The following is a 14,620-nucleotide window of genomic DNA, read 5'->3' on the forward strand; positions in this document are numbered from 1 at the left end:
TGCACACACATACACATTCAGACACACATATACCAGACACATCTTAAGATATGCTCCCTTACATTGTTAATAGAGTGAAAATAGGCAGAAATGTGTTTTGAATGGAGTATCGCTTTTATGTCACAATAAATCATTTAAAAAAAATGCAGTGATACAAACTTGAGGTCATATTGTCCACCCCTTGCACCATGTCCTTTGTCCAAATTCCAACTTCCTATCTCTTGTGCCTCCTGTCATAAGGTATAGCAGCAGCAAATGATGCCTGGAGTGACAGGCATTGTATAGTTTTGGGACGTGCTCCTTTGGCACTGGCCCTGGTTACCTCTTTGTATTCACGGGAGTGCATCATTTTTAAATGATGGATTGCTTGTATTTTACACTTTTTGCAGTCATGACACAGCAGGAAACCTTGCATAATGTTGAAGTTTGCTCCATGTTGGATGATTTAAAACGCCAAATAACTGAGGTACTCCCTCTTTTCGGAATAAGAGTTTCCTCTCTTGTGACCTCGGTCTCCTCATCTGGATCACATATTCTACTCATCTCTTTTCAGACAATAGGCTACAGGCCCAACCTTTCTTCACGATATGTTTTTACCAGTTATCTCTTTATTGATTAAGTGCCTAACTGCAATTTCATGGCCACTACAACATGTATGTTTTACTTTTTTATTTGCAACATAATACATTATATACTATATGGGGACAAGTATTCAGACCACAACTATATATATATATATATATATATATATATTTCACATTAACAGTGACAGAAATTATTGTGTAAAGACTGAATGAGAGCTTGAGAGAGACGATCAAACCCTGCTGGCTTTCTCACTGTCACACAGCTGGCCAATCACAGCAGTGGGTGTGATTTTTTGCTGACTTACAGTAATTGTTGGACACAGCCAACTCAGGTGTATTAATCCTTTACCAGTCAGCATATATAAAGTGTCTATTTGATTTCTTGTTGGGTGGAACTTGGTGAAACTGCTCTGCAGTATTTTCAGTTCTGCTCATCAGGAGCTCATCTTGGTCAAACACAGATTTTATAGCTGTAAGATTCTTCTTCTATAATCACACTGTGTACCACATTTGTCTATTGACATAGCAACCTACACACGTGGCAGTCTTTCCACAGTCCTGCCGATCCTATTTGCATCTAATTATAATGCCCATACCAACCTAGCATCGGTGCTTCCATCACAAATGCCAAAATAAATTGTAAGTTGTTGTTTTCTGTTGCTTTACACAGTAAAATACATCACATTTACACCAAAATACAAATAATGAAAAAACACCACTAAGTAAAGGTTCCTATAAATGTAATAAAATAATAACTAAGAATGTTTCTTTCCTTACATTAACTTTGCTTGATGCTCAGTTAGTCATGAATATGCAATGCTGCACAGAAATACTGATATATATTAAAAATATAAAATACAAAAAATCTGATACTGACTTTTTAGGAACTTAAAATACACACACAGTTACCATACCTGCCAGGCTTATTGATGTACTTGTGCAGTCGGGCCTTGACTTCGTCATAGGTAAGGAAGGCCATGTAGCCAGGGTGTGTCACTGCAAGGAAATTCCAGTTCCTCAGAATTGATCCCCATGGCTGAAAAAGACCACCCAATGTTGTTTTAACTAAACAGGTTGTTATGAACTGTACATTCACTTTTTTATTTTTTCAGGACAAAGTTATGTTTGTTAGTGTTTCTGCCACAAATTAATGATGAATAGAATGTTGACTTGGCAGAATCTGAATTCTGTGGCTGCTGCCAAATCAGCAAAAAACAAACTGAATGATACAGAATGCAGAGGACAAGGTTTCTGATTTCTGGCCAAATCGACATTGTTGTAACATTGTAGCATACATTATTGTAACTACACATTCTCAGTATAGGCTTAGACCTCTCAGAGCTGTTGCCATTGGGTTTATCCCTGCACATTGAGTTTCTACTGTACACTGCACAGTAGCCTCTCTCAGACACTAATGTAGAGTATATAACACAATTAAACCCAGTATTTTCTTTGGCTAGTGTCAGTGGGGCAGGGGGCTAAGTCTTAGAGGGCTACACGTACACTGCCTGACCTGAGACGTGCACTGTATGTTCGTAAAAGTGCCAGATCTGATAAGGCATCATCTGCCATCGAGCACATTTAATGTTGAATTAGTCAGGAGGAACAGAGACACAATGTTCAGACAGAAACAGATGAAAGTGCACAGAGTAGCCCAGGATGCTGCTGCATGGATGTCTGCCACTGTCTTCCGGCTAAGGAGGGTTGGGGATGAGGATAAGGCTCTCATGGAGTGTGCCCGGATGGCCTGTGTAGGCTTCACTCCTCCTGCACTGTGGGCATGTTTGATGGCATCACACACCAGCGAGACAGACGCTGTTTTTGTCAGAGCAACGCCCTCTGTAATGAACACACAGCTGCTGTATCTGCCTGATGTTTGCTGTGTGAAAACCATACTGAGACAAAGCACACACTGGGCAGAGTCAGAGAGACGCTCCTTCTGTCTTGTTTCTGTGGGGGGAAGAAATCTTTGGACCAAAAGGAGTTTGATTTTGGAGTGAAGGGGGTATTTGGCTGTAAAGTTGCTGCGCTCCTGTCCTCTGGAATAGAGAGGCAGGACAGTGCACGTAGGTAACTCACTCTCTTAGATTTGGGCTTTCAGCTTCAAAAGGGGACCCTCCAAAGTGTGCATCACCAGGGGTAAATCCCACTGTGGCGCTAGAGAATGCATGACAACCGCCATCTGAAGGTGGTTTACATTAAAACCAGAGAACACAACATGGGAGCTGAGCCTCTCTCCACACACTGGCACTGAAAAGCAGACATCTACCTGTAGAACATGCTGTAGCAGATTGGGCTCCAACACTCTGGACAGTGCGCACCACTGCAGGGGGCAGTCCTAGCATTTCTGAGTGCTCCCATTCAGTGGCCAGGCCCACAGTTGTCCTATCAGTGGGAGGTGGAAGTTTGCACCGTCCAGCTGTGACAGTGCACCTCTGCGCAATGGGAGCTGCCATGGTTTCCCCACCAGCAGCTGCACCATGGTCGGGAACCAAGATGCACTTGTGTGTTCTGATACCACCAGCAAGACAGCTAGATTCTCCTCCTGAACTCATGCTGAGAGTTGAGGAGCCCAAAATTGACCTCCTCTCGCCTGGTTTCCTTAGGCTGAGAAAATAACAGGACTAAAACCCCTTGTTCTGCACCCCTGGAGGGACGCAGGAGATGATTCCCACCACATGAAAAAACTGGGGATGTGCAATGCCTAGACCATGCAGTAGCTCCCATCTGATGAGAGGGGTAAGATAATGCATTAGCAGCAAAATATTTCTCTACATCGTAGTCTGCCATGCCATGATCCTGAATGCAGAACAGCTGTCATAGCCCTCCTGATGTCAACTACTGGCTACAGGTAAAAATGCCTGGGCCGAGTGGACAAGTATGGTTGGTAGGCTCTACTCTAGCAGTGGGACAGAAGGAAAACCATTTTCCATGTCAGTGAGAACTCCAGTGAAAGGCTGGTACCTGGAAACCAGTGCTTTCAGTTTTCCTGGCTTGGAAAATGATGCCTTCCTGAGGGGCTGGGACTCTGTAAAGCAAGACCACAGTGGGTGGCTCCTGGTCGTAAATGTCTCTGCCTGAGACCACAAGCAGGTGCAGGTTGTTTTTGCCAGAACAGCGATGCCCCTCAGGTCTGCTGCCTTCCTGATGGTACCTTTGGTGGCCAGCATAAGGATGGCAGGCTAACACAGAGAGAGGGAGATCCACTGCGGTGCAGCTCCTGGCCAAGGTGGGAATAGCCACAAATATGGATATCCTCATAATCAGACACCAGGTCTCCTAACGGGGAGATGGGAGAAGTGGCAGGACAGCCCTAGATGGAGAGAGCAGAGCCGTTCGGCTTGTGTCTGTCGTCTGGGTCCATTTCTGCAATGGCTGGGGATTGAAGATAAGCCTGTCTGTCTCATCCTCCAGACGGACTCTGCAATGGTCAGTCCAGCATCCTCCCCTGCAGCCCTCCTCCCGAGCTGCTGGAGCTCCTCTGCACACAGGTGTGCACAGTCCTGCAGGGCCACACCTTGGCAAGTCTCAGAGAGGAGCTGAAGTTCTGCCAGCTAGGGCCAGTTCGGTTGGCAGGCGAGGCACAAGAGGACAGCCTCAGAGCAGCTGTCTTCTTCACTTCTGTTTTTCTTCTTCTTCTCTGAGAGCAGAGCTCAGGTCTTGATGGTGTTATATACTATACATGAGGACCTGAACTGTGCAGTGTACAACAGCATGGCTGCACATACGTGTGGGAGTAAACCCAATAGTGATAGCTCTTAGAGGACGAAGCCTATACAAAATAGAACTAGGAGTTTGGGAAGCAGCCTGTGCACCGCAGCCAGTCGTGTTTGGCTTTGTATATAACTGGTTTGAGGTTTTCTGCAGGACAGAGTTACACAGATGCCAAAACACTTAATGTGGAAGAGAACTAGCAAACATTACTGCTAAGGGGTGGAATCTGTTTACTTGACTGCTCAGCAGGAAAGACTTAATAAATGATGTGCTATAAAAATAGCTGGTTGTGTAACATTACACACAAATACAGAAGACCCTGACTGTAAAAGCACCAAGTCAAAAGAAAACAAAACATCTTCATCTTTTCATTGAAAAACACAAATGCAAAATTAAATTAGTTCAAATGTATGGGTGTTTTTGCTCCTGTATAACAACCACAAAAGCTACTCTTCTACTGAACCCAGAAATTCAGCACAAATATCTTCTGAAAAAAATAAGACTGACAGATACAGAAAGCTGTTTACATCAGATGCCTGAAGTAAGAGCAATAAAGCAGTGGCGAGTTGTGTTTGAAGGGGTTCACCAGTTGACTCCACATAGTGCCAAGTGCCATAGTATTCACCTCCACCCTGCCTGTAAACTGGAGCTCATCAGGCACATTGATGTGCTTCCCTCACTGTGTAGCTGGTTGGCAGGAGAAAAAAAAACTTCTATAAGCACACTGGAATTACTGGCTTTTGAGCTGAAATGGCAATGGAGCAAGCCCTAACTACTCTGTGAGTTTGTTGATTTGAGCTGCAAACTGGATAGTGGCCCAGCCCAAAGAGACAGGAGAGAGCCAAATGGAAAAGAAAACAATACTGACACAATTACTGAGGGGGGCACAGACTGGGAAGCAAGTAAAATACCATCTTCTCCTTCTGTTCTTCATGGTCAGATCACAAATTTGTGCTACATGAGTTTAATCATTTTGTAAATTTCCATGAAAGCAAGAGCAGCCAAATTACCCACAGCTACTCAATTACCCATAGCTGGAGTATTACAGTATTCTGATCCACCAACAACATGATCAGTCAAAAAGTTTGACACATTACCCTCCTTTGCTCACCTATCCTGTGGGCCCTCCGATCCCTCCCATACATTCCACCAGGATTCCCAACCAGTGAATCAACCAGGCCATAGGCATGAGGATGACCACAGGGGCCTGAATTGACTGACACAGAGGTTACACCAACCTGGAAGTGGCTTCCCAGGACGCGGTCAGTCGATGGCAACTCCTACCCACAACTATATTTGCTTTAGTAAGGTATTTTCCACTGATAGGCACAATGGCCACCCATGAGTTCATGAAAAATCAGAGATGAATGAGATGTTTTAGATCTTTTCTGAGCTTTTCAAGCTGCTTGATAACCTCATAAAAAAACTACACACACACTATTGAGACACTGATCCTGACAAAATCATTCATCAAGTATTCATAGTCTCATTTTTCATGCTCAAAGTAAGCATGCAAAGTACAAAGGTTCAGCCAAAGTAAAACATCGCTTCAAGGCCTCACCACCCACACACCATCTTGAAGCCACATGTCCAGTAATCTGTCAACAGGAGGGATCTAAAGCCACACACATCCAAAAACCAAAGGACCAAAGAACCAAATCAAACAGAGCAAATATTTTCTACATTTCTTTTGCTTTTAATTTACTGTATCAAACTCATAAATGAGGTTTTCAACCTGCTGCTGTATATAGACTATTCAGTTTGATTCATGAATTATCCCCCCTTCTCCACATCACCTTAGCAAGCAATGGGCTAAAGACTTTAAGTATGAAATTAAAGGCAAAGTGTGCCAATCTGCAGTCTGAAGAATCCATTCAGCATCCATACACATTTGAAATTGTTCATTATAGTTTAAGATAATACTGTTGTGGTTTGGGGGTTTCCTTAGTCTGTTTCCTGGTTTATTTTGAAAGTTCACTTTCTTTATGTGTCATGCTTTGTTTTACCTCCCGTCTTTGTCTTTTTCCCGCCATGTCACCGGTGTTTCATTAGCTGATCAGTTCCGTGTGTATTTAGTCAGTGTGTTTTCCCGCTTTCAGTTGTCAGGTCATCTGCATCTGTTCCCTCGTCCTGTGTTTGTTGCTTGTGTTCTCTCATCAGAATTTCTGCCTGTGATCCTCGAGTCATCCTGCTTTGTTCTTCATTCTGATTTTGTATTTCTGCTGTTATTATGAATTTGCCTCAGTCTGCTCCCACAGTTTTTGTTGCTTAACTATTTTGTCCACTGGAATCATTTTTACATTATTAAGCTTGCTGTTTGTTTCTTCCTGCTGCCTACATGGAGTCCTGCTGCTGGGTCCTCTTTTGCACTGCTTCAAACACAACAGTCTGACCTGACCAGACATGGACCCAGGTGACATAAACTTCCCACCAGAGCATCTGGAGGGGGTCAGATCCACCATGGATGCATTCACTTTTTGTAGTAGCAGTACTGTGGATGTTATGGATAACCTGAGGACCATAGACTCTTTGGAAAGGACAGTCAACACTACTCCCTGGTTTGTGGAAGCTCCAGGCATGGCTGAACTGTTACTGGAGACTGGTAACCTTAAAAAGACCATGCTGGCCAGTCCTCAACTGACTCCTATGCTGGGCATAGCATGGAGTTATGCTAGCCCCCCGCCTGTCGTAATTTCTTTGCTGTCATCCGACTCCCTGTCGTCCAGCTCCCTGGTCTCTTTTCTGCTGGACCATGCTCTAGAGCCAGACAGCCTCCAGACTGCTGGTCTAAAGCCAGTTGAACAGTTGACTAACACAGAACTAGCCAGGTCCCTGCCTGATCCTTCCCTGCAGCTGACTTCTGAGAAACCCTCCAGAAGGATCCGGCCAATGTCATGCTCCAGCTCCAGCTCCTCATCCTCACTTCTGCCCAGCACCTCAGCCTCACCACTGGCCAGTGCTGTGGAGGTCTCACTGTCCAGCATCTTGGAGGTTCTGCTGCCCAGCACCCTGAAGGTTGCACTGCCTCATGCTGTGGAGGTTCTGTTGCCCAGCACCATGGAGGTTTCACTGCAAGAACCCTGGTTGACGTCTCTGAACTCACTGGATCAGCCACCACTCCTGCATCTGCCAAATCACTCCTGTTCCTGAACGTGTTCCTGAATCTAAGTTGGCTGAATTCTCCCCACTTCCTGATGCCTGATGTTTGATGTCTCTTCAGCCCCTGGATTAACTGATGCCATGTCTGCTCCTAGTTCCTCGTCAGCTGCCTGACTGATTCCTGCTCATGGTTCCCAGTCAGCGGCCCACCTAACACCTGCTCCTGGTTCTCCATCAGCAGCCCAGTGGACACTTACTCCTGTTCCCCAGTTATAGTCCCTGCTGACACCTGTTCCTGGTTCCCAGTCAGCGGTCCGACCAACACCTGCTCCTGGTTTCCAGTTAGCAGCCCATCTGACAGCTGTTCCTGTCCCCCAGCTGGCACCCAGGCTGACACCTGCTCCTTAACTGCAGCTGTCTCCAGTTCTTCTGCAGCAGCAGTCTCCTGTTCCTGTGCTGCAGTGATCCACGGAGCCTGAGCTGAAGCAGTTGCCAGTTCCAGAGCTGCAGCATTCTTCTCTTCCTTCTGAGCCTCAGTAGTTTCCTATTTCTGCAAAGTCACAGCAGTCTCCTATGGCTGTGCTTCAGCAGCATCCTGTTTCCCAGCCTCCACCAGGTCACCTGCTTGTCTCCCAACCACTGACCTCCAATCCTGCAGCCATGCTGCCAGCCACCAGCTCAGATCACCATCCGCTAGACTCTTGACCAAAGACGGAACCCATCAGACAGATCTCAGATCCGTCTCCAGGCAGCTTAACAGCCATTCACACTAGGATGTCACATGACCCTATGGACTCACATGTGGGTCACTGACCGAGCTATTCACACCAGAACTCACCCATTAACACCCACTGACCCATTAAGACCATGAGTGACGTGAACAACTCACAGGACAGTTGGGTGGGTCAAAGATCAAGCAAAAGGATAAATGCCTGGGACGCCCCACCAGTCTGTTAGAACTGAAGACACCTCTTGGATGAGATTTGAAACATCCTCCAGAACCTCAAGCAAGTTCAGCTGCCTTTGTAAAGGACTTAGAAGCACCATAATCCGGATGAATGAGACTCTTCACAGACATTTACATTTTGGATTTCTCCTGTGTTTTTGGAGTCTGTGCCTTCAGTTTTTTTGTGCTTACTTTGTTCACTGGAAACAGCTTTACGTTATTAAAGCCTTGTGTTTCGTCTCTTCTAGCTGCCTGCCTGGTTGGTTGGGTTCTCTTTTGAACTGCTTAAAATGCGACAAAGACTACTTTCAGCAAAAGTAATCTCGCTTAGATGATCCCAGGATCAGATATGATCTGCTACTGTTATTATCCAGATGAAGCCACTGCAGATTTGGAGCTGTGTAACACTGGTATCATTTTGCTCTGCCAGTTTGGAAACATTTTATATTATTTACAATAAGGAGATTCGACCACTCTCAGGAAAAGCAGTATTTGGAGTGCCATCTAGAGAGTTTGCACTTAGATGCAGAGACTGATATTGGCACAAAGGTTGTTGATGAAGTTGTGATTGAGTGGAAATCTGCCAAGCCATCATTACTCTATAAATGGGCAGAAAATATTATGGCACATCACACAAACGGCTCAACTAGGATGTCTGTTGGCTTTTGTAAAGTCTGGACACCTTTTCTCTCTTACTTTGAGAAAAAGTGGTATCAAAATATTAAATCTAGGTTCCCTGGACTCCTTTTTTCACCCCTCAGCTCATTTTATCTTTGTGATCAGATTTCATGTGTATTTGTATGTGGGGGGAATTCAGTTTTGGAAGCGACTGTGTTTTGTGTGCTAAGTAAATTCTCGTTAGAAGTACAAAAAGAAGGTTTAAAAAATAAGTCCAAATAAGGAGAAAAGTCTAAGCTTGCATTCTGATATGTATTTTTGCTTATTATTAAATAGTGACGTGTTTTGTATTCTTCATTAGAGGAGGTGAAGCTAAATCATCATTGAAATGACCTTTGATGATTTGAGCTGTTACACCTGCAAGTGCACAGCGTGGCGTGCAATGAGACACCATACACTACAAGCACCGTTCTGTTTTCATGTTTTGTGTTGTCAGCTTGTCTTCTGGCTTTTCAGAAAATATAACTATGGTATTAAATAACTTGCCCCCATTTTCATGACACATTAAAACCGAAATGCCACGCCTATCATTATGTTGAAGGGTGTCATTTGTAGCAGTAATTTGACAGCATTTATCTGGCTTGTTATCTCACATCAATGGGAGACTGAAGAAATGCAACCACAGTGGAACAGATCCTAAATGCATTTTCTGACAAACTAGACACAAAGAAGATGTGTGCGAAAAGAGCACAGCAAACTAGAGGCACTGCATGCAAATGCCAAAACCTATTGTGCCTGAATACACAATGAATCCAGTTTAGGTAAAGTGCTATGCGTTCTGTGTGTCAAAATCAATTGATTTGAAGTTTGAAACTTGGTTAATTTTGACCAACCTGGAAGAGGCGTGTGAAAATGTCGAACTCAAACACAGAAATGTAGTCATTGCAGGTGAGGTCGATGGTGGATTTGAGGGCCATGGCCTCCAGGCCCGAGCTGATGGGATGCACTTCGTGAAGGCACTGTCGGAAAACTTTCCATGGCACTATCGTCCTGCAAGAGAGCAACAAGAGCAATGATAAAAGCACAGATACAGCCACAGAAGACAATGCATCATCCTTTATTGATAGAAATGTATACCTTTGGCAAATGCAATGCAAAGGTTTCTATGCAATAAAAAAATTTCATAGCTGATGTGTGAAGATTCATAGATAAGGTTGAATTTTTCCTCTACACTTTCATTTTGGCTTTAGTTAAAACAATTATAAGAAAATAATACAAATCTCCAGGCTTATAGACCACATTAGATTCATGATGAGGTCCGGTGGTACAAACTGAGGAGGAAGGAAGCATCTCACCAACGACTGCATGCAGAAATTTGACATTTGATTTGATTGGGCCATGGAAAACGAAAGTATCTGCTGTATCTGCCAAATAACAGATTACTAAATGCATGTGGTGACTGTGATCAGCAGCCTCAGTGGCCTTACACTCTGCTGCTGTTAATAGAACAGTTAACCTCACACTGCTGTAGCTTGCTTCCTGACATAGTTAAAAGTTTCTATCGCAGCAATAGTACTAGACTAAAATGCACTGTTACCAGGGAGCAACGCAGTCTCATTACTTTAGGAAAAGAAACTTGCATCAAGATTAGTTGATACTGTAGCACTAAACATGAAGTCTTCCTGTAAGGAGCACCATGCTTTTGTACATAAGCGAGGAATGAGATGGTCAGAGGTCTGCAACATCTTTTACCTACCAAACCCCTACATAACATGTTATTGTTGTTCTTGTTTTCATTTTAGGGATTTTATCTCAAGGGGCAGCACCACATCAAGGTGAAGATAAGCCCAAAGGGAGACAAGAAGACTCTTGCGCCAAATACTTCAGATTTAATCCAACAAGATTGAAAAGTGTCACAAGGCCCACCAAAATGAGAGTGGCAGCTCGATTACGAGGGCATTTCCAAAGGCTCAGAAGTAATGTCACTTCGTAAACATTTCCTCCTTGCTAGTTCCACCCCAGGCTTTTTAATTTTACCTCTCAGCCGCGAGCACTCGAGTGTGGAAACATGTCTTACACTGCAGCTGAAAGCCTTTCTGCTATTCTAATGACGCTCTTCCTAATTTTGAATACAAAGCATGGCTGAACAGATAAGCACCTCTCCTTAAAGTTACAAACCACCTCGTATGTCTCACATCGTCAATGAACATCATTAGTATTGCTGTGTTTCTACTGCAACATAACATACAACTACAATATGGTATTAGTATTAGAAATTTAAATATCCGAGTCTGACAGAAATTAAACTGTCACATACGAAAGTTATTATCAACTGCTTTGTCAGGCCTCGTTTACATATTCTTCTTCGATCACACATTTTCTGATTGAAGTCATAGTTTCATACACTTTATATCAGAAACATTCTTGTGTGGCTGCTTGTGTTTGATGTCACTTTCTAAAACTAAACAACCGTCTTCATACAAAGAGCAAGGGCATGTCATTTCCCACTAACCAGGCAGGAAATAAAGTTCTAACTGAAGAAACACATTAAAAATCTTCTTGAAGGGTGCATAAGATTGAGAATTTTTATCATCAAGGTGGTTAAAAGAGTCTTTGAGAATTGTGGAAATACTTTCAGACAACAATAACTGCTGCTGCGATCGAGAAGTCCGGCTTCTTGTTAAATGAAGCAAAAAAGGAGCATTGCAACAAATGTTTTGAATGTTTCTGTATCAGCGCTGAAATTTAATCAACAACTGTACCAAAAAATGTCATAAGACACCTTGGCTATATGTGCAACACGGTGAACACAGACACATCGACACAAACAATTCTGTAATCAAGCAAAGATGGGCGATTATGAAATGGACAGCTGGAGACAGAAGGGAGAACAGACACCACAAGGACGACAAGATAGCAGCGAGAGAGAATACAGCACACTTGAATGCTTCGTGACCTCAGAGTTGAGCAGAATGCCTTCTGATAGCAATCAAGGCTGTAAAAAAAAAAGCAAGCCAGTGCTGACGGGAACATCACTCTGTGGCTCAACGCATGGTCGACCACAACTTTAATATTCACTTGCCTGTATACATTAGCCTCACATACCCACTGCTGTGTCTGACACCACCTTACAGGAACACGCACGCTCACAGAATCATGTGATTAATATACGTGACTGAATCTGGGAAAACTGTGGCTGAACGACCTTGACTGGGTGGTAACTCATGAGGAGGGAAACTCTTTTCAGAGCTCCTCTGGCAAGTTCTTGCAGGGTCTCCGAACAGTCCTCCCCCAGGAGGATGACAAGCACACATTCTTTACCCCTGACCAGACTGAGGTTTGTAACAATCTATAATAGATTAGTCTTCGGAGTGGCCGCGAACACAGTGGAGCGTGAGCAGAGCCACTTCAACTGCAGCTAGAAACACTGTCTCGGGTGGGAAGTTTGCCTAAATTTGCTTTTCTGCCAGTGATTTGACTAAAATGCAAATGCAACCATTAGTGTGCCTTGACTTGACTCATCTTCAACTTTATCAGATGAGTAAATGGCCATATTTGCTGTTGGATGGTAAAATGGACACTAGCATTATACTGAACTTGCAAAGTTTTCAAGCCTGTCTTAAAACAACAGTCAGGTACCCATGTGAACATTAGGAATTGATATTTTAATGTCCAGCATGAACAGGAAGAAAGACTGCAATTAGAAAAAAAACTGTGTCAATGTTAATATGGACACGTGATTATTGTTTTAGGACAATAGATTAGGTTATTCCTGCTCTGAGTATACATGTGATAAATCATGTGATAACTTAAAATTTGCTTTTAAAAGTTCCTCTGGCACCTCAGTGTCATAGGAAACACTTTATACAAATGTATAACTTTTTTTAACTTCTCTTCTGATTACTTAGAACAGGGCTTCTCAAACTTCTCACTCAAAAGTCTGCATCAGATTTTTATTTAACCCCTTGACGCCTGAATTTGTTTAGAATTATATTAAAAAATTACTTCTTTGTGTTTTTAGGTAGGTTCACCAACTAGAATAGGGTTCAAACAAACAGTATATTTCCACTTTTTTCAATGCTTAAATGCAGTAAAAACATCTTTTTTGTGTATTTAAAATTCATTTTCTTTCATCAAAACAGCCACAAAATTGGCTTACAACCATTACATTGAAACAACAATTAGAACAGGGGTTCTTTCACTTTGACTGGTCCGATGAGAAACCAGTGCTTACAAAGGTTCCTAGGTGTGTGTTGAATATGCACAAACCGGCATTAGAGGAATGCATGCACGATTCAGCTGCAATGTGGATTAAAGCGGTATGATGTGAATTTGCGTTAGGGGTTAAGAGGTCTGGAGCAATAGCAAAATAATAACCAACACAAGGATCATGTTTACTCCTGACATTTTCTCACAGCCGGGACGGCTGGTATAAATGGGCTAACAGGGCTCAGCCCTCCCAAGCTAGGACACAAAAGATGAGAAAATTATTTTTTAAATAACTTGCAACATATTGTTTTGAGTTTAGGTGAAACCAAAGGTAGCAACAGCACCAATCAGTCAAAAGAAAAACACAGAATACACAGAATCTAAATTGGCTTATTTTTTCAATCCCGTCACGTACAGTCCGCTTTCAATCCTTTTGTTCTTGTAAGTGATTGACAGGTGTCATGTCACGCCCCCGTGAATTACTGATCATTTGGGCTAACTTCAGCCAGCCCGCAGGCCGCTGACTGTTGACCCATAGCAGCAAGTAATCGCAGAGCTGCTGTCTGTGCCAGAGATAGGAAGGAGGGAGAAAAAGTTCAGCTATTGTCACACCGCGGTGAGGTTTGTCTCGTCTTGGGTTTTTGTCTTGTTATTTCCTGTTTTATTTTGTGAACCTAACTCTCCTCTCGTTTCAGAGCACTTGCCCTCCCTCATGTGTCACCGGTGCGTCCTCCTGATTACCTATTGTCTCCACCTGTTGCCTATTACCCTCCATGTGTTTAAATAGTCTGCGTCTCCCCTGTCTCGTGCCAGTGTGTTTTTCGTCTGAAGGTCGTTTCACCCGTGCCTCCCAAGATCCACAGCCATAGTTCAAGTCGCCTAGTAAACCATTGATCCTCTTCGTGAGCGTTTTGTGTTTTGTAAAATTTCATAGTCTAGTTCTGAGTTTTTGAGTTCCATAGTTATTTCCTTGTAGATTCATAGTCCTCTTTGTGAGTGTTTTTTGTTGTTCAGGTTTAGTAGTCCTTGTCCTAGATATTTCATAGTCCTCCTTGAGAGAGTTTTCAGTTATTTAAGCTTCTTAGTCCGGTACCGAAAATACCTCGTAGTCTATTCATTATCCTCCTTGTGAGCGTTTTTTGGTTTATTAATTTTCTGAGATAATTGTTGATAGCTTTGTTATTTTTCCTCCATCTGGAGCGATTTCTGTTTTCTAAGTTTTATAGCCTCGATTCCTCTCATCAGAGCGTTTTGTGTTTTTCTAAGTTTATTTTGTTCCCTTGTGTTCTGGCCACTACCTGGTCCAGGACGTTTGAATCAAGAATAAGTTTCATAGCCTTTGCTTTCACGTTTATCGAAGAGGTCATTGGTTGTTTTTTGTGTACAATAAAAGTCTGTTACGATATAACTCTGCACCTGAGTCCTCAGTCCAGTCCCGGCCTGACAGCTA

The 14,620-nt window shown here is 43.2% G+C and overlaps 1 protein-coding gene across 1 annotated transcript in view; it reads right to left on the minus strand.

The window, feature by feature from the left end:
* cblb (Cbl proto-oncogene B, E3 ubiquitin protein ligase) overlaps window positions 1–14,620 on the minus strand; it is a 67,418-nt gene that overhangs the window by 26,907 nt on the left and 25,891 nt on the right. The window contains 2 exon segments of the mRNA XM_041952005.1: window positions 1,499–1,620; window positions 9,855–10,011. Of these exon segments, the coding sequence (XP_041807939.1) occupies window positions 1,499–1,620; window positions 9,855–10,011 (279 nt within the window).

The sequence above is a fragment of the Chelmon rostratus genome, chromosome 14, assembly GCF_017976325.1.
Source record: "Chelmon rostratus isolate fCheRos1 chromosome 14, fCheRos1.pri, whole genome shotgun sequence".
Classification (NCBI taxonomy): domain Eukaryota; kingdom Metazoa; phylum Chordata; class Actinopteri; order Chaetodontiformes; family Chaetodontidae; genus Chelmon; species Chelmon rostratus.